This window comes from Chionomys nivalis, chromosome 17, assembly GCF_950005125.1.
Source record: "Chionomys nivalis chromosome 17, mChiNiv1.1, whole genome shotgun sequence".
NCBI lineage: Eukaryota > Metazoa > Chordata > Mammalia > Rodentia > Cricetidae > Chionomys > Chionomys nivalis.
Window position 1 is genome coordinate 18,492,884 of NC_080102.1, and position 25,261 is coordinate 18,518,144.

General features: G+C 48.7%; 1 protein-coding gene across 1 annotated transcript; it reads left to right on the top strand.

Annotated features, from left to right (window-relative positions):
* The first annotated feature begins 263 nt into the window (after positions 1-263).
* Fam83a (family with sequence similarity 83 member A) lies at positions 264-22,615 on the top strand. Its single transcript, XM_057792751.1, has 4 exons — positions 264-743; positions 7,458-7,625; positions 9,526-9,650; positions 22,078-22,615. The coding sequence occupies exons 1-4, from the start codon at positions 264-266 to the stop codon at positions 22,613-22,615; spliced, it is 1,311 nt and encodes a 436-aa protein (XP_057648734.1).
* The last annotated feature ends 2,646 nt before the right edge of the window (positions 22,616-25,261 follow it).

The following is a 25,261-nucleotide window of genomic DNA, read 5'->3' on the forward strand; positions in this document are numbered from 1 at the left end:
CGGGCAGGGCGGTGACCCTCCCAGATAAACCAATCCCTGGGCTGCAGGTGAGGAGCCTTGCGAAGCCTTATTGGGGCAGTGGGAATCAGTTCTCCAAATAGGCGAGAGGTGAGCAAGGGATTCCGCAGGCCAGTATGGGAAGGAAGCCCGGAGCTGCCTAGAAATACCTAGAGTCCGGTCCCTCCCTGGTATTGTCTGCATTCTCCCTACATCTGGAAGAGCTCCAGGGCTGGCCTCCCCCCACGACTGAGGGGCACAGCAGCATGAGCCGATCAAGGCATGTGGGCAAGATCCGGAAACGTCTGGAAGATGTCAAGAACCAGTGGATCCGGCCAGCCAGAGCTGACTTCAGCGACAACGAGAGTGCCCGGCTGGCCACAGACGCCCTTTTGGATGGGGGTCCTGAGGCTTACTGGCACACTCTCAACCAGGAAGGAGAGGTAGACTTCCTGTCCTCGGCGGAGGCCCAGTACATCCAGGCCCAGGCCAAGGAGCCCCCCAGTGGCCCAGATCCAGCAGGAGGGGCTGAGGCGGGTTCCAAGGGACTCGACTCCTGCTCTGTACAGTCAGGAACCTACTTCCCCGTGGCTTCGGAAGGCAGCGAACCGGCTCTACTGCACAACTGGACCTTGGCTGAGAAGCCCTACCTGAAGGAAAAGTCGAGCGCCACCGTGTACTTCCAAACGGACAAGCACAACAACATCAGAGATTTGGTCCGCCGCTGCATCTCCCGGGCCAGCCAGGTACCCACGCTGAGCTGGTGTCTGCTTGGCCATGGGCGGGGAACAGGGCTGGTAGAACAGGGCGGAGGGGCTGCATCCGGTTCTCACAGGTTTGCCCTGGAGCCCCTGATCCCTGTTACAGCCTGGATCCTACCTAGGCCATTGACGCCCATCCCTGCCACTACAATCTCCTGTGTGGGAAGAGTAAGCTTCTTTGCCTGCTCTCTAGCTCTGGTCTCACCGCCTGTCGCTCAACCCTGAGTCCAGTCCGCTGCAGATTCTGCTGTCTCGGGGCTCTATACACTCTACCTGGCCCCTTGCCCTCCCTGCTTTTCATTTGGTTCATGCTACTCTTAGTTCTGGGCTTCCAAATGAAGGGTAGAGGTACTTCATCAGGTATACCCTCGTCCTTTAGTGTGTCGTGTCCGTGCCCCCCCACCTCTGTTTAGACCTGGCTGCCCACAAGTGATGTGCAGCCCTTGTTTTTGTTTGTTTTGCTTTGCTTTGTTTTTTTCAAGACAGGATTTCTCTATGGCCCCGTGGCCCCTGTACCAGGCAGCTCTAAGGAAAAAAAAAAGGAAAAGAAAAGATGTGTGGAGAGGGTCAGAGAAACTTTCCCTTTTGCCAGAGGGTCATTGTTTTAATAAGACAGTGAGGTAGACTCAGAAAATTCCTTCAGAACAAGGATCCAGCTGATAGGACCTCAGGCATCAGTGGCAGATGGGGCAGGAGGTACACGCCTCCAGTGGCCGCCCCTGCCGGCTGGGGGCTGGGTAGAGGAGCTCACTTTCTGTATCTTTTCTTTCCCACCGGGTTGTGGGTGCCCACCCCCCTCCTTCCTGAAACTGCAGGGCAGAAAAATCTGTCATCCAGGGTTGGGGGTGTGGCTCTGAGTTAGAGTGCTTGTTTAGCATATACGAGGTCCTGAGTTCAATGGATCCCATGTCACTGGTGGGGGAGGGAGTCATCAGATTGTTTTGTTGTTCTGTTTTGTTTTCCAAAGTTTCTCAGTGTAGCCTTGGTTGCCTGAAACTTGTTCTGTAGACCTCTCTCTCCTCTCTCTCTCTCTCTCTCTCTCTCTCTCTCTCTCTCTCTCTCTCCCTCTCCCTCTCCCTCTCCCTCTCTCCCTTCCTACTCTTGCCCCCACTGTATTAGTCTCTGTCTCATAAAGCACACACTGATATTTGTGCTCACTTGTGGCTGTGGTCCTGGGCTCATGCCAGGATCCCCTCCCAGGCTCAACACTGTGAAATCTTAAAGTCCTGGGGAGAGTCACCAAGGCTGAGGCCTGGAGGGTTGTGAGGGAACAGAGTTCTGGAAAATTAATTGTCAGTGGGTGGAGTCACTGTGTGGCAGAGCTGCTTGGAGACTGTATTTCATGACATGGTGGCATAGGCAGTTGACAGATGGGTGCTGGAAGCCTGGGAAGCCTAGGGCAGCCCTGTGATACCTCAGACAAGTGCCTCGACCTCTTGGGGCTCAGCTGCCATGCTGAACTGAGATCGCTTTGGCCTGTCGCTGAGTGTGCTGCCTCTAGTCTCTTGGGTGACTGCTGGCGCTCTCCTAAGGGAGGGACTTGTGTGCAGGGAATCCTCAGCCTCAGCACCGGCTTCAGGGCCAGTGCAGCACCCTGGAAAGAAACCACAGCTCGCTGGGAAACCCAGCTCTCTATCTCGCTACTGCCTTCCTTCCTTCTCCCCATCCAGCAGAATCTCTCTGCTTCTGAGACCCAAGCCCCACTAATGTTCTTTGTATGACACAGTGTGTTATGGATCTTAGGAAACTTGATTATCATCCAAAAGTGTGAACTTCCAGGTCCACTTAACTGGTCGAAGGGCCTGGATCCTCTGGAGTGAGTGACGGTGACCTCTTTGGCTGGGTTCTCCTAAATGTCCCTGTTGGCCTGCGCCTCCCTGGGCTTTGCTCACACTTATTGCCTTCCTGTGGCTGATTTTGTGATATCCTTCACACATGCAAAGCTCACGTGAGCACACAAGCACACATTCCAACACACACACACACAGACACACACACACACACGGAGGCTCAGGAGTAGCCTGTTCCCTCAGAGATGATGGCAGAGATGGCTAGATCTCTCTCTCTCACACAGAGAGAGAGAGAGAGAGAGAGAGAGAGGAGGAGGAGGAGGAGGAGGAGGAGGAGGAGGAGGAGGAGGAGGAGGAGGAGAAGAAGGCAGTTGCTCAGGGATGGCCTGTTCCCACAGAGGTGATGGCGAACTTGGATAGATGATGGACAGACTATCATAGAAGCAGAATAAGAACAGGGAAGAAAACTGGGCTTGGGCTCTGCCATCTCCTGTAACTGCAGCCCCTGAGAGGAAAAGGAGACAGGCTGAGGCACATCCCACTCTAGAGCATTCTCCATCCTAAGAAGCAGGACCTGCCCTCCTTCCTTCCCTTTCTGCTGAATTCCTTCACTCTACCCAGCCCCGTGCAGCAAAGCAAAGCTGAGAGCTCCTCACCTTGAGGAAGTCCCCATCAGCTGCCTCCCGCTGTGGGAGTGAACTGGAGTAAGCCAGGGGTCAAGCAGCAGGTGGGGCTCAGCATCTGGGAGACAGTGACTAAGGCAGGGTGCTGAGAAGAGGTGGCCTCTGAGCGTCAAAGGCTGAGTAACAGTTTTCCAGGAGAGAAGGAAGGGAGAATTCCAGGCAGAGAGAAGTTAGGTGCAAAGATCAGGAGGGTCAGAGGGGGTGTGTGTGTGTCCTGGAGGTGGGGAGATACCACCATCCACCCTGTGGGACCTCAAGGAGTTGGAAAGGGACAAGGATGGGGGCTGCAAGGCCAGCAACTGTGTTGTGCCTTGTTGGGTGGAAGAGTGAGAATAGCAATTCCCAGGCTCGGTCACAAGTCCCTGAGGGTCCCTGGGGACGTTGCAGTGGTTCTGTGATGCTCTGTCCTAAGTACTTACCTGTGTGAAAAAACAGGATTTATTTTATTCCCTGCTGTAGAATCTCTCGTAGCTTCTGATGGTCCTGTTTCTACCCTGCAAGCACCAGGATGACAGGCGGGTACCAGCACACCCAGTTCATGCACTGCTAGGAATCGAACACGGATTATATATATATATATATATGTGTGTGTGTGTGTGTGTGTGTGTGTGTGTGTGTATATGCTAAGCAATCACTCTATCAATGGAGTTACACCTTAATCCCACCCCTGAAAGATTATTTTCCATGCTTCCACTCACAGGGCTGTGCAGCAGGCTGAGGCAGGGGATTGGAGAAGCTACGGAGCTCTGGGGAGGCATTCATAGATTAGCAAAAAAATGTAGAGCATCAGGGCTGGGGGCTGCTTAGCGCATGTGAGGTCCTCATGTTGGCCCCCAGCAATGCACACAAACATACAGTATGTGAGGAGCAAGATCATACTGCCCTCCAAAGCGCTTGAAAATAGTTATTTCCTGAAACCTATTGTTTAATTTTTATTTTATTTATTTATTTATTTTGGTTTTTCGAGACAGGGTTTCTCTGTAGCTTTGGAGCCTCTCCTGGAACTAGCTCTTGTAGACCAGGCTGGTCTCGAACTCACAGATATCTGCCTGCCTCTGCCTCCCGAGTGCTGGGGTTAAAGGCGTGCGCCACCGCCGCCCAGCGACAAAAGTTCTTGACAATTACAGATAGTTGGTAACATGCAAGAAGACACTCTGTGTAAGTTCAGGACCAGCAGGTAAACTGAGGCAGAGATAAAATAGGGTTGTGTTCCTGACAGGAAAACAGAACTGGAATGTTTCTTTTCTTTTTCTTTCTTTTTTTTTTTTTTTTTTTTTTTTTTTTTTTTTTTTTTGGTTTTTCGAGACAGGGTTTCTCTGTGGTTTTGGAGCCTGTCCTGGAACTAGCTCTTGTAGACCAGGCTGGTCTCGAACTCACAGAGATCCGCCTGCCTCTGCCTCCCAAGTGCTGGGATTAAATGTTTCTTTTAATTCTAGAATATTCCCTCCTTATCCCTCCGTCCCTCAGGTTATCACTGATGTACACAGACAGACAGTTGGACAAAAGGAGAATCATGGAGCAGGATGAGGACACGGGTTTCCAGGATGGGGTGTGGGTAGTTCTGATCACATCCCAGCCCTGTGGCTGTGAAAAGCTGTCTGCACCCCTGGCTCCTCCCCAGGAAGCTGGGGAACTGGTCAAGTTGAGGAAGTCACATGAGACAAGCCTGTGGCTAATAGTAGAGGCTCAGCAAACCTTTGCTGTTGTTAATGGTCTGCCAAAGGCAAGCTCCCCAAAAGAGCCCAGGAAAGTCAGAGCACAGAGTGATGCTGAGGGTCCCCGGTGCCTATCTGCAACCAGCTCTGACCCCACCAGCATCACCTCCCACCCCCACCCTTCCACAGGTGAAGGATTTCCAGCCTGAGAACTTCCCAGAGCCAGGAACTGGGGTCCACACTGGTTGGAGCAGGCACTGCCCCATCTGACTTGTATACATACCTTCCATGTCTTCAACGATGCAGGTTTCTGGAGCCAACCTGCAAGGCTTTGCTTGCAACACATCCTCCTCCTTTAGCACGGGGCTGCACAAGGGGGCTTCCTTCTCTTTTCTGCTAACCTCATGGAGCCATAATAATCCATCTCCGTTGCCCCGTCCCTGGCACAGATACCCACATCAGCTAAGTAGTCATCCCCACACACGGCCCAGTCACCTTCTTGGCTCACTAATGAGACGACGTGTTCTCTTTCTCTGCTACCTCCCAGTTGTAGATGCTTTCAAAACAAGCAACAGAAAACCCATCGTCACAGGGCATTCTGACACAGGCTTGTAATCCCAGCCCTTGGAGGCTGACGTGGAAAGACTGCAGGTCAGTGCTTGCTTTGGCTGCACAATGGGGCTCAAAGCAAGATAAAATAAAGAACACACACACACTCATACAATGTATATGCGTATTGTGGGTAAGACGATGGAACAACATTGTTATGTCTATGTTAGTTACTTGTCTCAACGCTCTGACAAAATACCTAATAGAAACAAGTCCTAAACATTCTACGACTTCCCCAAACTCACCTCAACCTGGCATGTGAGCCTGTGGGGGCAATTCCCTGGCAAACAGCAACACCTAATGTTGAAGAAGAAGCTCTCCATACCCCTGTTGTCATGACTACCAGTTTGGATTAATCTGTCTGTGACGTTCATCTGACAGTCACAGTGGACGATGAGGATTAGGTTACTTTGCTTTTGCTCTTCTTTTTTACTTTGTTCATTGCTAACACATTTGTTGACCACTTATTATTCAGCCGGCCTTACTTCAGACCACACAGGTGCCACTGTGCCTTGCAGTTTTAACACCATCATCAGGATTATCTTTTTAAATGGCTTCCTAATAATTGAATTGCCACTACACCGCAACTTAGGTATTAAGAAGGGAATGAAGAAGTCCAACAAAGGAGAAGATCTGTTGACATCCTTTGTGTAACCCCAACCTCAAAGGGCTGAGACAGGAGGACGGATTTGGCTTCAGGTATGGCTGGAAGCAGGTGTTTGGGTGCTACCGAGGATCCATGCCCACTGCCTGGGCTTGCTTTCTCCTGGCTGGCTTCATTTTCATGCATGCTTCCCACAAGAGGCCGTACACTGGATACCAGAGTCTGTAGTGTACCAGCTCTGAGTTAAAGCAAGTAAGCGGGGGAGGAAACAAACAAATAAATCCCTCCTTTTCTCAAGGGCTCCAACAAATGACCTAGACCAGCGTTCATTAAAACAGTGGATGGGGTGACCATCTCTGGACTGCCCTCTGTGGTCAGGAAGGGATGTGGTCCTCTCATTGCTCTGGCCTTGGTCTCAGGTTCTGCCCATGACCAGTGATTACCAGTAGCTCCGTTCAAATTGCATTGGTAGAGAGGGAAGGTGATCCCTTCATGTCTAATTGGGGTGCTGTTGACAGAAGGAGGAGGAACAGGAATTTGGCAGGCAGGAACCCTTCCATCATGTCCTTTGTGGGATGTTTCAGCAAAGTTCTAAAGAGACTGATGATGCAGAGACTTCTGGGAGACCAGGATTCCTCCATCCCATTGGGGCATCTCTCTCTGATCTAGTTTAAATATGGTTCTTCCACACGGGATTTTGTTGTATATGAAGTGAGAACTCTGGGGGAGAGGAACACTTAGGGGACAGTGAGATTGTTCAGCAGGTAAAAGGGGTTGCTGCCAAGCCAAGGAATTGGGAACCACATAATAGATGGAGAGAATCAACTTAACAAGTTGTCTACATATACAAAGTGGCACACTTGCGTACACACACAGCAAGTGAGAGAGCAAGCGAGAGAGCAATCGAGAGAGAGAGAGAAGGAAGGAGAAACAGAAATAATGGAAATCATAAAGAGATTAAGAACATTTGAAAAGCAGTGGTCATATGTGCCGTCTACCTCCAAATGGTTGAGACTACCCAATGTTCTTCTTTCTCTCCTCTAAGCCTGTTAAGTTGCTGGTTTGTTTTTCTTTCACCTCTCTCCTCCCCCCCCCCCCCCAGCTTTTCCCCTCAGCACTTCTCGCTCCGACATAAGCACAGAGACATGTGCCTGGGTCAGTATGGTGGAGCCAAGATGGGGCGGGACCTCCACTTAGGCTCGCCCTTCCCGTTCCTCTGATCCTGCCAATCAGACCCTCCCCTATTCTATCCTGCCCCTCCAGCTCCCTGAGACCCACCGGGATTTAGGAGGTTTGACTGAGCCCTGATAGTGCTGGCCTGACTTCTCTAGTAATGGAGTCCTCTCTCCCTGGCCCAGGTCCTGGCCATCCTGATGGATGTGTTCACAGACGTGGAGATTTTCTGTGACATCCTAGAGGCAGCCAACAAGCGAGGGGTTTTCGTCTGTGTGCTGCTGGACCAGGGAGGAGTGAGGCTCTTCCAGGAGATGTGTGACAAAGTCCAGATCTCTGATACTCATCTCAAGGTAGGGGCCCAGTGACAGTTCTAATGGATGCCCTGTGTTCATCAGATAGGACGGTGGCAGCTCATGCCCCATCTCCATATCTCAAGAAGGCTTACTTCTTGCTCAAGTTTCTGTATAGGCCGTCTAGTCCTCTTCGGTCTTATACTCTACTCTAAGGTGTATGGGGTTGAGAAAGAGGACCGGAGAATTCTGAAGGATATTATTAGGCCTTGACCTGGATGAGGTGTTCATCATTTCTGTCTATAATCCTTTGACCTGGAAGGAATGGATGTATAGGGCCTGAGGTGTTTCAGGGCACCATGACTAGCCAGTAAAGAGGCTACATTTCTCTCTCTTCCTCTCAAGCTTCAGAAACAAAGTTTATATGCCTCATAGCACAGGGCAACCCCGAGGACCAGGAGGATGTGTCTTGAACTCTCTGAACCCACCAGAAAGTTGATGCTCTTAGTTTAACTAGATCATCCCTTAGATACGCACATACGTACTTCTCTCTCCTGGCAGGAGAAACAGAGAGATAAGAATTTAATTAGCCATGCAAATTTGGGAGTATTGAATCAAAGTCAAAAGGAAAACCAGCCACAACTTTCATGAGTAGGTCTGGCTGAACAGCTGAAGGATGATCCTCTGGGTTTCTTTTATATCCACCTCTCAACTCAGACACATCAGCCTCCAAAATACCGCCCCCACCATACACACACTGCCTAGGAGGCAACTTAGTTCAGGGATTCCTCCTGATACCACTCTCTACATCCAGGGTTTGCCTGACCTTCCCGGGGTCTCTACTCCTTAACAAAAGGCCATTATAATAGATTGAGAGTTCATGCAGGCCTTGCCTTCATGGATCACACCTGCAGGGCCGTGGCTATGTCCTCTTGCCACTAAGATGCTGGGAGGAGCTTCTAGAGGCACCAGAGTGCCCTTCCTGGAGATTGGAGGCCAAGGACAGGCATTGATGGGGTCCTGGCAGTATTCCACAACCCTTGGCCATAACCCTAAAGGAAATCCCCACGCTTTCCCTGCTTTGACGTTTATAAAGTCTTCCATGGGATCCAGCTGAGGCATGGACACTAGATGCTGCCAGAGAGACAAGATACAGAGTTAAGATGTGGTCATGAACACGCCTTTTCTCCAAATGGTCCAGGGTCCACGGTGGCCTTCACAGCACTGTCTCCTCTTGCTTTACTGGGCCAGCTCTCTGGCCAGCTTAGTAAGGAACTCATGCCACTAAAGCCACCTATGGACTTGTTCCTTGATAATTCAAACCCTTTGTGGTCCGTGAAGGCCTAGACTAGGGCTCCTTGGTCATCAAACCTCATCTTTCTTTTATTTGCTTTCTTCTTTTTTGTTGGAATTCCACCATTTTTCCCCCATTTACCATCTATTGTCAGAGCAATGGGGAGGGGACTTAGAAAACTAGGCCAACAAAAAATGTAAATAATACAAAATCTCTCCAAGCTTAGATAAAATCTTGGTGAACATCCTTCCAGTTTCCTATGCAAATTGTCTCGGCGTGTTTGGGTTGTTATAGCAGACTGTCGTAGACTGGGTGGCCTAGAAACAACTGAGATTTATTTCTCACCGTTCTGGAGGCAGAGAAATCTAAGATCAAGATGTCTACAAATTCAGTGTTTGGTGAGGCTCTCTGCCTTGTTTGTAAATGCCTGTCTTGTTGTGTCTTCTTCATATGGTGTACAGAATGGGGAACTCTCCAGTCTGTTACAGCGGGCACTAGTCCCTTCACGAGGCTCCATCTTTGGAGCCAATTACCTCCCAAAGGCCATGGAACCACTGCATTGGAGATTAGGTTTCAACATAGATGGAGGACATGTTCCGTCATAGCCCACATGTTTATCAATAAACACACAGCTAATAAATGTCACCTTCGCTTTGCCTCCCACAGAACATTTCCATCCGGAGTGTGGAAGGGGAGGTGTATTGTGCCAAGTCAGGCAGGAAATTTGCCGGCCAAATCCAAGAGAAATTCATCATTTCAGACTGGAGAATTGTCTTATCTGGATCATACAGGTGAGTACTGGTTTCAGCGGCTATCACGGCTTCCTGGCAGTGAAGGGCTGAGTGGTATCAGCTGAACCCCATCTGCTCCCAGGGTATATATCTTCTCCCTGTCCCAGAGTTCATCAAATAAATGAAGTGAGAGGCCAGAAATGGGGCCCCTTCCTGGTCCTGAAACCAGACACAGAATTATCTTTTTATCTCTCAAGTCTCTTAGGAATTGTTATAAAGCCATGGATTTGTTGTGTGTTGTACGACATGATCCGTTTTGCTTTTATTTTTATTTTATGTTGTATATGCGAGTGCACACGCATGTGTATCGTGTGGGGGACTATTTATAGAGTTCAGAGGTTGCTTTGTCTTCTTCCTGGCTCTCCCCCTGATCTTCTGAGACAGGGTTTCTCACCACGGTTACACTGACCTGGCCCACCAGGGAGTTCCAGGGAGCTTCCTGACTTTGCCTTCCCTGAGTTGGTTTACTGACATGTGGGACCATACCTGGCTTTTCCACATGGTGCTAAGGACCCTAAATGAGGCTCTCATTGTTTACACAGTAGGCTGTTCACTAACTGAACTATCTCCCTATCCTCTAACCTTTTATGATTTCAGGGCAACCAATGTATTGAGATTTATTGATTCACACACAGTTCACCTACTTAAATGTGCAGTTTGGTTCTCCTTAGCTTATTTATAGTGTTGCTTAACCATTGTCACCACAGTCAGTTACCGTCACAAGATGCCCATTCCTATTGGCAGTCGCTGCCTTGTTCCTTCAGCACTGTTAGTAGCTGGTTCTCTAGGCAACCACAGATCTACTTCCTGTTTCAGCGACTTGGTCTCACCTAGACTTTTTGTAATAAAAAAATATATGTGGCCTCCTGTGACGGGTTTCTTTCACTCAGCACAGTGGTTTTTTGTTTGTTTGTTTGTTCATTTGTTTTCTTTTTTTTTTTCGAGACAGGGTTTCTCTGTAGCTTTGGTGCCTGTCCTGGAACTAACTCTTATAGACAAGGCTGGCCTCGAACTCACAGAGATCTGCCTGCTTCTGCCTCCTGAGTGCTGGGATTAAAGGCGTGCACCACCACTGCCAGGCTCAAATTGTACTTTTTTATGGCATTGATGTCATCAATATTTGCATAGCATCTCAATCTACTTGTGTAGTTATAACAAAAATGCCATAGGCTGGGTAGCATATGAATACTATAAACTTAGTCCTGAAGGCTGGGAAGTCCAGGGTAAAACTGGTAACCAATGTAGTACCCAGCAAAGGCCTATTTCCTGGCTCTTAGACATTGTCTTCTTATAAGTAGTCCTTGATACTTGTCATCTAGAGAAAACCTCAAAAGATCAGAAACTAATTCTTTACTGAGAAGACCTTGGATTATCACCCCAAAGATCTGTCTTCCATCTCATCTTCAGCCAGCCGATTGTAGACCAAATCCGTCACTCACAGTCTTGCCCATCTGTCAGAGGGTCTGCCCCTCTGCTCAAGTGGTCCACCTTGTCTCTGAGATTCTGCCTCTTCTCACCAGGATCTCTCTATAGAGTGGGAGGGAAGGCTCCCAGATATCAAGGCCACTGAGACTTTTATTCCGCTTGGGCCTGGTGTTTAGTACTTAGATTGAAGGTTAACTCAAGAACAAAATATTAGCAGAGTATGAGTGCTAAGCTACAGGTAGATTCCTTCCTACACAGCAAAGTATAAATGTGCTTTTATAATACATACTAGGAAATGCCCATAGCAATTTTACTAAGAAAAACTGTTCACACACACCCCGCCACACACACACACAGCAAAAGGGATGAGGGAGCTCTCTGGAGTCTTTTTGTAAAGGCTCACCTCTATTGGTTACTGAGCGAGCTCCCTGTAGTCATTTTTGTAGGGACACACCTCTGTTGCTTACTGAGCGAGCTCCCTGTAGTCATTTTTGTAGGGACACACCTCTGTTGGTTACTGAGCAAGCTCTATGTAGTTTGTGTTTGTTTTCTTCTTTGTTTACTTTGCTTTGGTAAGGGCACACCTCTATTGGTTACTGAGTAAGCTCTCTGTAGTCATTGCTGTAAGGACATTCCGCCATTGGTTACTTTCCTTGTCTGTATGCGTAACAGCTGGTGGGTAGGTTCACCAACTCTCTTGCTGCTGGGACCCAAACCGAAGAAGTTTAAGTTCTGGCTCATAGTCAAGGGAAGCCACAGCTGCAGGGGCTTGAGGCACCTGGTCACAGTGCATGCACAACCCAGAAGCAGGGAGTTATGAATGCTGACAGCTGGCCTTCTCCTTTTTCTGTAGCCCAGGAACATAAAGGCACCACCACAGTTAAGGTGGACCATCCCGCCTTCATTAACCTCGTTCAGCTAACACCTCACAGGCTTGACCACGGTCTTGCGTCTTGTGGGATTCACCGTCCTGTCAAGCTAACATTAGCCTTCATGGGATCGGGAAGGAGATAGATGCTCACGTTAAATGCAGGGCAGGGATGCAATCCCTTAATGGCTGAGCCCTCCCCCCAGCAACTGCCTTTCTATCTTGGCCCCAATTTCTAAAGGCTCCACAACCTCCCAAAATAATGCCATCATCTGGGGACCAGAATTCCAATGGAGGAGGCCCTGGAAGGCATTTCAGATTCAAACCATGACAGGCACTTAATCTCTTGAACTGACACACACTCCCCCAGTCTCATTAAGGGTTGGGGTTTTTAACTTGTGAATTTGGGAGAGATGTCAACACCGAGTTCTAACGCAAACCTCCCTTTTCCCAGAGGCTTTGTATTAGCCAGCATTCTTACAGTGAACTATCAGAGGCTACTGTAAAACCAGTCAGGAGCCACGTTGTGTTGTTAAGGGGCCACACTGTTAGATGCTGTTATTAAATCGATATCTCTTATAAGAATAAGTTTCTGTTTCCTAAGCCTAATGTATCCTGCAAACAATGTGACCCCATGACGTATGGCCACCCCTTGTGAAAAACTCCTGCACCTGTGAGATATGATTGCCCTTTCGCCTAACGAAAATGTGTCTACCCAGAAACCTTCCTGAGGCCCCTCCCATGTCATGTGGTCTTGCTCCTAGCTACTCCATGGGCAGTCGCCCCGGAGTCCTGCATTCCCCGCTCCCACCCCCACCCTCCAGCACTATTCTGTCCAGGTGCTAACAGCCACTTCTTCCCCGCAGCTGTTCTCTATCAACGCTAACCCTTCCCCGTGAAAGGGACTTCAAAACCCAGCAAGGGGCTGCCCTCTGAAAGCCTGGCTTTGGGAGAGGCGGCTGGCTGGCCAGTTCTAAATACAGCTTGCTTGCTTTCCTCAGACAATCAAGGAATTGGTTTTGTTTTGTTTTTTGTTTTTTCCAGGTCTAACCCAACTAACTTTATACAGAGAAAAGTTGTATTTGGTTCACAGTTTGGGTAGATTAGCGTGGCCTCTGGTGGAAGGAGGTACAGGGTAACGAGTATGAGGGGAAGCCAGCACTCACGTCAGAAACCTGGGCGAGAACCAGAGGAAAGGCAGAGTCATGCTGCTTGTTGGTCACTATTTTATTCGTGTAGAAGGTTGTTTTGCTTGTGTGCATGTCTGTGTACCACGTGGTGTCTGGAGCCTCGAGAGGCCAGAAAGGGCATCAGATCCCCTGAACTGGAGTTAAAGTTGGCTGTGAGCCACCATGTGGTCCTCTGGGAAAGCGTCCAGCTTGCCCACAATAGCTCCCAGTTACCTAAGGTTCTCTCCTTAAGCCCCACCTCCTGTAATTTGTTCCCTGCTATACTATCAGTCTGAGGAGCAAGCAGTCCTTAACACATGCATCTTTGGCAGACATATCCAAACTATAGCACCATTATGTTCAAACTTTCTGTTATATTTAGACAGTTGCCCTTGATACAAAAATATGCCTAAAGTGAGGAAGGCATCTGTAGTTGGGCTCGTTATTCCTATTATTATTATTATTATTACATTAAAATTCACATAACGTGAAATTAATCATTCCAAAATGTTTAATTCAATGGCATTTATTAGAGTCACAACCCTGCACAATCATCACCATTTAGTTATGAAATTTTTTCATCACCCCCCAACAAAACTCCATTACCCGTTAAGAAGTCACTCTCATTTCCCTTCCTCCCCACCCCTAGCAGCCACTAGGCTGTGCTTTGTATGAATTTACTTTTCTAGGCATTATATAGATGAGCCAGGCACTCCATGGTATTTTGTGACTGGTTCTTTTTATTTAGCACAGTGTTTGGGGATTCTACCAGTTCTGACATGCCTCGGTGTGTTACCCCTCTTAGAGCTGAGCAGCGTTCCACCGTGTGGATGTACAACAGCTTGCTTGACCATTCGCCCTCTCACAGGGATGTCCCTGTCCCCAGCATCTAATGGCAGAAGGTCTGGAAGTCTCACCCAGGTCCTTTCCTTTTTCAGCCGGGGCTCTGCTTCCGTGGAAACAGAAGTGATTTAGCTAATGGCTGAAGAGTTGACAGTTACTCTAACCTGAAATAGAAATAAAATGTGCCTCTTAGAACCCATCAGCGGCTATCTTTCCGCATGACCAGTTATTGCAGGGATGATGAAGAAGATGGTCCCAAAAGCATTGTGTCCCACCAGGGGTCTCTCACTGGGGAAAAGGCAAGATGAAGCTATGGTACCAGAGAAGGGTCTCACCTCCCAGAAAGTTCTGATTATTTATCTTACTATTGAATCATCTGTGTAAGCAAGGGCACAGGGAAACCCCTGAAGTAGACCACTCTGTGGGTAGAAAGAACAGTTTATTGGGTCAAACTGTCAAGACTGTCTCTCCTTGCGTGTGTGTGTGTGTGTGTGTGTGTGTGTGTGTGTTCGCAGGTATTAGGGGAGTGGGGTACAGTCCAGCATAGCCTGGGAGGTGGCATGGGGACTTGGATCTGTTGCAGGCTGGCTTGAGTTCATTGCTGGAGGTCATTGTCGGTAGGGCACAGACAAGGGAAGTAATGACTTTTCCCAACAGACACCAGCTTCCCACGGTTTCTGAGGAATGCTGACTTTCGATTTTGTTGATCTGCTAGCGGTCCTCTGTTTACCCAGACAAAGTCCAGCCTAAGCTGAACTCAGACCATCAGGGGTTGCCCTTGTCACCAGCACTGTTCGGGGGCCCTCTTTGGACCTAACAATCTGCATACTTCCTGCATCTTTTCTATAAAATGTCACCACGACTAACAAAAAAGGTGAGAAGAAACTTAGAATTTTTTCTCACCCCAGTTCTAGCCAGAACTATAAGTAAATTCACCTCCCTGTTCTAATTCCTGTCTGCTGGTTTTCTTTCACTATTACTGCAAGGCACAGATCTCAGGTTCCAGACTCTGCTAGCCGGTTTGGGAGAACCGGTCAGGAGTGTGTATTCCTTGCTGGCCCGTCAACCCTGTTGGAGTCCTCGGGAATTCCAGCAGCTGCCGGGATCCTGGAATGTTCCCCTACTCAGTGTGATACTAGCCGTGTATACATGTGCCTCGTTGATAAACTGGTTAAGGGAAAGGCTCTTCTTTCTCTGACTTGCTCTTCATTTGGAAAAATTCTTTGGTTTTGTGGTTTGTAAACTCTCATGGTCTGTCCTTTCTCTGTGCGGTGGGCACTCATTTGTAAAGAGGTTCGAGAGGACCCAGGGACACCTGGAATGCTTATCATTTAGGGGCCTCTTCTGTTTCGTTTGAAAACTGTGGAGTAAAAATTGCACCCCTGGACCCTTGTAGCCATTTGGGTCTACGTGTGATCTATCTGTTGTTGTGGAATAAAGATTCCACATCTGGGGCTTAAGTAGCAGTGTGGACAATCTCCCTTGGATTGTAGGGTATTCATTTGAGCTATTTTCCATTTTGATTCTATAAACTTTGTATTAGTACCTGGCTGGGGCCGGATCTGAGCAGACAATGAGTTCTGGGTTGATTAAAAGATAGCCACTGACAAAAACTTGACCTGCCCTTCAGATTCCTGAGAGTCACTTAGTAACCTAAGGATACTTTCTTTTTTTATCAATTATTTTTTTTCATTTATTTTACATCCCAACCATAGTTTCCTCTCCCTCCTCTCCTCCTATTCCCTCCCCCTGCCTCCCCTCTGCTTCCCCATCCACTCCTCCTCTGTTCAGAAAGGGGCAGGCCTCCCATGGGTGTCAACAAAGCCTGGCATATCAAGTTGAGGTAGGACTAAACTCCTCCCTTTGTATTAAGGCTGAGGGAGGTGACCCAGTCTGAGGCATAGGTTCCTGAAAGCCAGCCAAAGCGTTAGGGGCAGCCCCGTCCCCACTGTTAGGAGTCCCACAAGCAGACCAAGCTGCAGAACTCTCACACACACGTAAGAGGGCCTAGGTCTGTCCCATGCAGGCTCCCCAGCTATTGGCCCAGAGTCTCTGAGCTTCTGTGAGTCCGGGTTGGTTGTTTCTGTGGGTTCCCTTGGGGGACCCTTTCTTTTTACGTGTCTTCTTTTGAGCTCATCCTTGGCATGCTGAATTTATGTGATTTGATGTGTTGGTCTGATATGCTTTTCTCTATGATGATTGAGAAATGCAAAGTTCTGGCGCCTTGGAAGCAGACCTGTTAGGAGGCAGAATTGGAAATGCTCTCTGCCTGCTCCGGGTGACTCCAGGTGACTGGAGCTGTGGCAGAGCCGTTGAATGTCTGGCCCCAGACAGAGTAGCCTCATGAGGAATCTCATCGGGCGAGCCTGTCTCAGTCCGGGATGGAAGGGGCTTCCATATCTTGTTGCACACAAGGGCCTGGTCACCCCAAGCTTTCAGCTACTCTACACCCTTGGGTGTAAGGATTTCGGGAGACACATAAAGGGGGCATTTAGCGTGTCGATGGCACTCTGGGAAGAAGTCCCCACCAAACAGCATAACTTATTGACCCAAAACACTTTCCTACCACTGACTTCTTCAGCCATCCTGAGACCCTAACCAAACGGAGCTCAAGACAGTGAAATTTAATCTAATGCCATATTTGCAGAAAATATTAAATAGCCTCCTGCAGATGCTGTGTTTCTTTAGTCTTAATCTTACTAAGTTGCTATTCTTTTTTATTTATTTGAATTTTTTCTAAACAATCTTTTTTATTTAACATACTAATCCCAGTTCCCCCTCCCTCCCCTTCTCCTACCCCTACTACCTCACACTTCATCCACTCCTCAGAGAGGGTAAGGCTTCCCACGGGGAGACAAATCCTGTCACATCATGTTGAAGCAAGACCAAGGCCTTCCCCTGTATCTAGGCTAAGCAAGGTATCCCTTCATAGGAAATGGGTTCCAAAAAGCCAGTTCAGGCACCAGGGATAAATCCTGGACCCATTGCCACTGGCCCCTCAAACTGCCCAAGTCACACATAAAGTTGCTATTCCTGGTATATCCTAATTAAAATGTTTTTGCATCTATGTGTAGGCATATTTGCATAATTTTTAGACTGTCGTTGGGATGTTCAATAATTTTACAAGCTTCTCCCTCAGAATGTCTGTCTTCCTGTTTCCGTTTCTTCTGCCATCTCTTCTAAACGCCAGTTATTCAGGGCCTCTTAGATCTACCACAAGCTTGAGAGAGGATCTAGGAACATTTGTCCTTAGGAAATGTGGGTGACGAGATCAAAAATAAAACCAAACAAAAATAGATGCTGCTGCTAAAGGGGCTGAGAGACTCTTAACCAAAGGAGATCAGACTGGGCCTGTGCCGTCCTGTGCCGTGCTGGGCCACCGCCTTTAGTGTCAAGGGAAACACAATCTCCACTGATCTTTAGCTTCTCAAATTGTGGACCGTTTCATCCTCTAATCCCCAAACTGGCACCGTGTTTCTTCTGAACTAAGTAGGCTTAATCTCCCGTGTCGTATCTTCCCTCAGAAGAATGAGCACTTACGCTTGCTGGCTCATGTTCCCGCTCCCCTCTCGACTGCTTCCTCAGCCACGCAAAACGGAACAAAGCTCCATTAGGTTGTTGGGAAGATCAAGCAAATGCCTGACAGGGGCTGCACAGAAAGATTTGTTGAAGACGTTGGTATTAGGGCAGTCATGCTGGCTCAGCAGGTAAAGACACGTTTCACATAAGCCTGAGGACCTCAGTTCCATTCCTGGAACTCTGAGAGTTGTCCCCTGACCTCTATACAGTGCTGTAACATGCAGAGGCACACACATACATCTCAGCATACACACACACACACACATGCACACACACACACACACTTTTTTATTTAAATGACTCTGATGTTAGATACAGTGGCTCATGCATGCTGTAATCCCAGCACCCAGAGTGCTGAGGCAGGAGAACTGCTATGAGTTCTGGGCAATGTGGGCTACAGAGTGAGACCCTGTCTCAAAACAAAAACAAACTGGCATGTGCATTCTCATGTTCTGTGCTGGCCTTAGCTCCAGGCAGGGTCTGTTGCAAAGTGAGCTTGTCTCCTCAGCCCAGCACACCTAGATCTACCATACGGAGTGATCTGACCTCTCTAATGGGTTCTGGTGAGTAAGAAAGAGGCTGCGATTATTATGTGCACACTAACTGAATGACTTGTACAGCATTATTCCTGGAGGCAAGGTCCCTTCTTGTGCCTCATCCCTTCTGTGGGGCTTACTGGAACAAAGTACCAGAGAGCACAGCCAGGTAACACCAGACATATGTCCACTGGACCTAACACTAAGAGCTCTTTCCTAGTGACAGTCTGGGGAAGGGCGAGTCAGGCTGTTTACTCTGAACCTGTTTGGGCTGTAGAGCAAAGGGCGGGATGAGAAGCAGGGCGAATGTGGAGGTCCCAGGGAGTCTCTGGGAACCAGGCTTACTGCTCTGCATTGGTTGGAGCTGTGGGCTTGATGGTGTGAGCAGGGTCAGATGAGAATCCAGGTAAGGTTGTTTCAGTTTGGGGCACTCGGGACTGAACCCAGGATGTCGTGTGTGCTAACCAAACGCTCTACTACTGAGCTATATCTGCAGCGCGCTTTTTACCTTTTATTTATTTTTTTATGTTTTTGGTTTTTCGAGACAGGGCTTCTCTGTAGCTTTGGAGCCTGTCCTGGAGCTAGCTCTTGTAGACCCAGCTGGCCTCAAATTCACAGAGATCCACCAGCCTTTGCCCCTCAAGTGCAGGAATTAAAGGCGTGCGCCACCGCCGCCCGGCTTTACTTTTTATTTTGATACGAGGTCAAAATTAACTGCCCAGTCTGACCTTGAACAGTCTTCCTTCCTTCCTCGGCCTCCCAAGGAACTGAGATGATAGGCCGTGAAACCAGGTAGGGTTTTAACAAACGCTGAAAACCGTGAACTACTTTTGATTTAGAGAATGGCTTTGGACAGTGTTTGGGATTTTCTTCTCAAGACGAACTTTGGCCACTTATCGCCCAACAGCCGTTCTCCTGGGTATATAGCAAGAGAAACTTGTTCCTATATATGTGGGAGACACACATGGGAAGGCTGACATAGTATTGTGGATGACAGGGCAACCCAGTGCCTACCTAATCGGCGAACCAGTCAAGGGGACAGTACGCAACAGTCAAAAAGGCCCAGCAAGACGCAACAGTGTGGACACGTCCTAGCAATGTAATTTTAAAAGAAAAATCCTAGAAGATTGCATATATGTTTAAAAAACAACGAAAACTAAAATATTTACTTTTAAGAATAAATAGATGTATATAGCATTATTCTAACTATGGACTAGGAAAGCAGGGTTTGGTGGTGTGGTTAGAATATAAAACAGGCTTCTGTTTCAACATTGATTCCCTACGGTATTGGCGCTGTTTGGGAGGGTTGTGGAAGCCGTAGGGGGTGGGGCCTAGGTGGTAGAACTGGGCTAACTGGGGTTCGCCTTTGAAGGCTCTGGCCTGGCCCTGGCCCCAGCTGGCTCTCTCTGCCTCCTAGTCCACCATTATATGAGCATCTCCGTCTCGAGTTCCAGCCTCCATGAACACTGCCGTGCCTTCCCTGTGACACACTAACATCCTTGACACCGTGAGCAAAACGAAAGCTTTATCCCTGGAGCTGTTTCTGACGGTTTTGGTCACAGCGATGAAACAGAAACTAACACGGATGCTGTACACAGGACACGTTCCACTGACCTTTTCCTAGCTCAGGACCCTATGACGAGGCTGCTGGGAGGAAAGGCCACTAAGTGTGGGTCATGAGCCAGAGCCTAGGCTGGTGAGATGGCTCAGTGGGTAAAGCCCTAATGACCCGAGTTCTGTCCCCAAAAACCAACCAGTGGAAAGACAGAACCAGCTCCCGAAAGTTGTCCTGTGATCGTCACATGTGTGCTGTGGCAGGTCCCCGCCTGCACTCAAACATGCATGCACAATAATAATAAATAAACAAGATTGTAAAGGCAGCGAGTGTTCGTTTCCACAGTGCTAATAACATTATGTAAAACAGGAGAAGAAATAGATGCATGGGGCTGGAGAGATGGCTCAGTGGTTAAGAGCATTGCCTGCTCTTCCAAAGGTCCTGAGTTCAATTCCCAGCAACCACATGGTGGCTCACAACCACCTGTAAAGAGGTCTGATGCACTCTTCTGGCCTTCAGGCATACACACAGACAGAACATTGTATACATAATAAATAAATAAATATTTTAAAAAAAGAGAAATAGATGCATGAATTAGATGGGCCCTTAATAGGCCAGGAAGGAGAATGGACTACCAGATAAAGATTAGGAAGCTTTGCCTTCAGGGCCGAGACTCAGCAAACAGTAAAGGCCATTCCTTCCCCTGGGCTTAGTGAGAGAAGTGTCTGACCCAGTGAACATGGAACAGTGTGTGCGGGGAAATACGGGGGATGGAAGGGCACGATGGGCCTAAGAGGGCGGTTCTCAACCTCTGGGTTGCGACCCTTTTGGGAGTTGGACCATCCTGCCACAGGGTCACATATCAGGCACTCTATATATCAGATATTTACATTCTGATTCACAACAGCAGCAAAATTATAGTTACAAAGTAGCAATGGAAATAATTTTATGGGGGGACAGGTGTCACCGCAGCGTGAGGAACTGTATTAAAGGGTCGCTGCATTAGGAAGGTTGAGAACCGCTGGCCTAAGAAATTCCTAGGGCGTCACTGGACTTGTTTTATGGAACGAGGTACACACCTATGTGTCTTGATCTTGTCTGATTCCAAACAACCCTGCAAGATTGGTTTCCCAGTCTAAGCCAAGCGTGATTGATCACCTCCTCCCCTGCCTCCTGGCTGGCCTGCCTGGGCTCACCCTCAGAAGCTTATATCTCCCGCTGTGGGTGCTTCTGGGTGGGAGGAGAGGTTTAAGCAAAGCATCCCGATTGTTCCAAAGATTATCCTGGCTTGTGTGAGCCTGTTCACAGTACAGGGAAACGCAGCTGGGGTCTGGGGCCAAGGCTGGGCAGCAAGGCAGGCACATTTTTCTCTGCTCCCCTTCCCTTCTTCTCCCCTCCCCTCCAACCCTCTCCCATGGCCCCACGCTCCCAATTTACTCAGGAGATCTTGTCTTTTTCTAGTTCCCATGTAGATTAGATTCATGTATGTCTCTCTTAGGGTCCTCACTGTTGTCTAGGTTCTCTGGGATTGTGATTTCTAGGCTGGTTTTCTTTGCTTTATGTTTAAAAACTACTTATGAGTGAGTACATACGATAATTGTCTTTCTAGGTCTGGGTTACCTTACTCAATATGATGTTTTCTAGCTCCATCCATTTGCCTGCAAATTTCAAGATGTCATTATTTTTTTCTGCTGTGTAGTACTCCATTGTGTAAATGTACCACATTTTCCTTATCCATTCTTCAGTCAAGGGGCATTTAAGTTGTTTCCAGGTTCTGGCTATGACAAACAAGGTTGCTATGAACATAGTTAAGCACATGTCCTTGTGGCACGATTGAGCATCCTTTGGATTTATACCCAAAAGTGGTATTGCTGGGTCTTTGAGGAAGGTTGTTTCCTGATTTTCTGAGAAATCGCCATACAGATATTCAAAGGGGCTGCACCAGCTTGCACTTTCACAGGCAATGGAGGAGTGTTCCCTTTACCCCACAACCTCTCCGGCATAAGTTGTCATCAGTGTTTTTGATCTTGGCCATTCTTACAGGTGTAAGATGGAATCTCAGAGTTGTTTTGATTTGCATTTCTCATTAAGTCATTTTCTAACCCTTGAGGGGTAGTGCTGTGTGTGTGTGTGTGTGCGCGCGCGCACACGCACGCACACATGCAGTAGGTAAATGGGATAGCTCGTTGGGTAGATGTGTTGGGGGCATTAGAAATCTTGAAGCCAAAGACTGATTCTGACACCTCAGTGACTCATTTGCAAGCATGTCCTGGTCTCTGGACCTCAGTGCTGCCATTTGCAAAAAAAGGGAGACAAAGCTATGCAGGGTTTATATTACCAATTTTCAGGGCTTCTGCTTGAATGAAATGTGCCTGCTCCAGCAGTGGCCGCGGTGAGCGGCTTGCGCAAATCCAACACTGATGCCGTGGTTTTGTCTTCTCCCCCCTTCCAGTTTCTCTTGGCTCTGTGGACACGTGCACAGGAGCATCCTCTCCAAGTTCACCGGCCAGGCTGTGGAGCTGTTTGATGAAGAGTTCCGACGACTCTACGCCTCCTCCAAGCCTGTGATGGGCCTGAAGTCCCCGAGGCTAGTGGCCCCGCTCCAGCCCAGCAAGGGTCTGGGAGCCTCCAATGGTCGCCTCAGTGGAAGCAGCGGCTCTGCCAGTGACCGCACCTCTTCCAACCCCTTCAGTAGCCTGTCGGCCGGCAGCAATCCCCTCAACCAGAGTCTGTCCATATCCTCAGGGCCGACCAGCCCCGTGGCCCCCATCCCACCTGTGGCTCCAAGGCTTCAACCCTATCACAGTCCCCGGAGAGCCATGGCCCCACAGGCCTTCTTGGTCCCCATGAGGCCCCATGAAGGAGCACCTGTTCCCTACAGCACCTTCATGGCCTATAGACCCACGCGGTTGCAGCTGCAGCAGCTCGGCCTGGTACCCAGGGCTACTCACCCCTGGGGGCCTTTTCTACAGGCCTTGCCTCATTTTTGAAGGGTCCTTTCCCCTCATTGCCTTCCTCGGGGGTGAAAATTCGGCACTGCTGAATTTTCTGATGCAAAGGCTGTGGCTTAGCCACCAATAGGATTGAGCCTGATCCCCTATGAGCTAAAAGCACTGGTTGGGGAGGGGGGGGGGATTATTGCCTACCTCTAAATATTCCCAGGACTGAGACCATCCACTTGATAAACTGTATCAGCTCCTCGGTTTTCTTCAGTAGGCCTAGGTAGCCAGCCCCATTCTAGAAGATGCCAGGGAGGCAGTAGAGAACCCTCAATGACAAAATGTGACTGAGAACCCGTGTCTTCCAGAGGTCATCCTGGACTTTGAATATTGATGTCGACATAAAGCAAACATGGGTAGATGTTTGATCAAAGGGCATCACTCCCCAAAGACCCAGAGAGGGAAGATGAGCAAGCATGAGAACATTCTGGATGTTTCTGGTAGGAAATGCCCCTCCCTGTTAAATGTCTTAAAACTGGAGTTCCCCGGACCTGATGGATTCGTAATGAGACCCCAGAAAGTGTCTGTGATTGTGAGGGACCCTCTGAAGCTGCAGCCAGCAGGGATGGGATGACCTGATTCCACAAGGCTTTTTAGCAGACTCTGATTCTTGCGTAAGAGAACCCTGGCCCGGAAGGCCTGGAAGCCTGGGCTGGCCGCAGGGACAGGAGTTGCCATGGCTACGTATGGCCTTCAGCAAGGCCCAGGGCAAGCGCCTGCCTCCAGCTCTGGGGATCTCTGCTTGTCCTGTTGATACCCTGAGAAATAAATGTGAACCCTCACAAGGTCACCATTAGTTTCTTCCTAAAGAATGTGACCAACACACCTCTATTGGGATAGCTGGGGGGAGGGAGGAGATGGGGTTACAAGATAAGCCCCAGGCTGAAGGCAAGTAGGTGCCTGGGACCTGGAACACACACACACACACACACACACACACACACAATCCTGCTAGCCATAACCCATCACAACAAAACCCTGGGCTTTACTGATGAGGGCTTAGCAGCCCTAGGAATAGAGCCCCTCTTTCCTCCTGTCTCCTATTCCTGGCAGCTATAGCACATTCATTTCTAACCCATCCATCCCTCTCCCCTTGTTTACCCAACACTCCTGCCAAAGGAGGGCCACTCTGGTTTCTGTTTGTTTCTTTTAAATTCTGTTTCCTTCCTTTGCTTTGTTTTCTCTTAGTTCTAACAATTAAAAAAAAAAACAAAACAAAACCTTGTATTTGAATTCTGATTTTTTTTTTCAAGACAGGGTTTCTCTGTGTAACAGTCCTTGCTGTCCTGGAACTCACTTTTTAGATCAAACTGACCTCAAACTCACAGAGATCTTCCTGCCTCTGTCTACCAAGTGCTGGGATTAAAGGCGTGTGACACCACCGCCTGGCAGATTCTGATTTTTTTTTAGTTATGTATGTAGTGTGTGCGTGTGTGACCAGAGGACATGTGTGGCGGTCAGGTCTCTTTTTCCACCATGTGGGGGCCCAGGGATCAAAGACAGGCCTTCAGCCTTGGTGGCAAGTTCCCTTACTCTCTGAACCATCTTGCCAGGCAGCCCCGCGGCTGCTGTTACCTTGCTGACACTCGGGTGAATGTAGAACTACCAGGCCTGACTGAGTTCTAAATTGAATTTCACAGTTGGCTAAGAAAGTTAAAAACAGAGAAAGCTCACGGGGTAACAAAAACTCCTGGAGTCTTCGTTCTAAGGCCTGCCAATGTACGCTGGAAAGAACTCATGCCTGGAAAAGGAAGAACCATCCAGCTCCTGGCCACTCCTAGCCAGAAGTTTCCCTGTGCTCTACCACAAAGTCAGGCTATTCAAAACATACAACTTCTACTCTGTTGAGCCCTCCTTGTTTGGTGACAACCTGCTGACTGGGAGGTAGGGGCAGCCTTGCTCTGATTAGCGGCATGTAAGGCTCACCTCCAGGCAGAGCCTGTGGTTTCAACCAGAAGGACTTGGCAGGTTGAAGCCCTCCTCTGTCAGCTACGCTTCTGCTGGCAACCACAATCCACAGAACCCCCCATTCCCATCGCGGCCTTGCAATGGAGAGATAACATCAAGGAACAAGCCTGGGAGGTGCAAAGTTTCTTTTGCATCACGGTCCAGTTTAACCTGACCGATAAGACCTCTGAGATCCCTGGCTTGATATGGAGACATCCACTGGGGGTGTCTTGAGCTCCCTTCTAGATACCTGACTCCCACCACTGACCAAGTTTTCAGCGCCTGGCAGCGGATGGTGGAAAATCAGATCCAGAATACTACATCTAAATTTCAAGTCTTGCCAAAAGTGGGTATACGAGAGCTGCGGCTCTTGGCCACAAGGAGCAGAGGGAGGAGCTGAATCCCCAGCTGAATTCTATTCAGAGAGCTTGGGGTCTGAGTCGGCGATGGGCTAAGAGCTGGGGAAACAGCAACACTGGCGTGCCACCTCCCACCAGCACGCTTGACAGGGAAGCAGAGACAAAGGCAGTCATTCAGGAAGTCAGTCTTGCCCCTCTGGACCATGTGGTCAGTCATATTTTATAAATATTTTTAGCTATTCTTTGACAATTTCAAACATGTAAACAATGCGACTTGAGCATACACGCTCTAGCCACCAGCTCCCAGGAACCACTGAGTCCGTATGGTGCT

Coding starts and splice junctions, on each gene's coding strand:
- Fam83a (XM_057792751.1), top strand. CDS start 264: ATGAGCCGATCAAGGCATGTGGGCAAGATCCGGAAACGTCTGGAAGAT. Junction 744..7,457: donor GCATCTCCCGGGCCAGCCAG/GTACCCACGCTG, acceptor TCCCTGGCCCAG/GTCCTGGCCATCCTGATGGA. Junction 9,651..22,077: donor GTCTTATCTGGATCATACAG/GTGAGTACTGGT, acceptor CCCCCCTTCCAG/TTTCTCTTGGCTCTGTGGAC.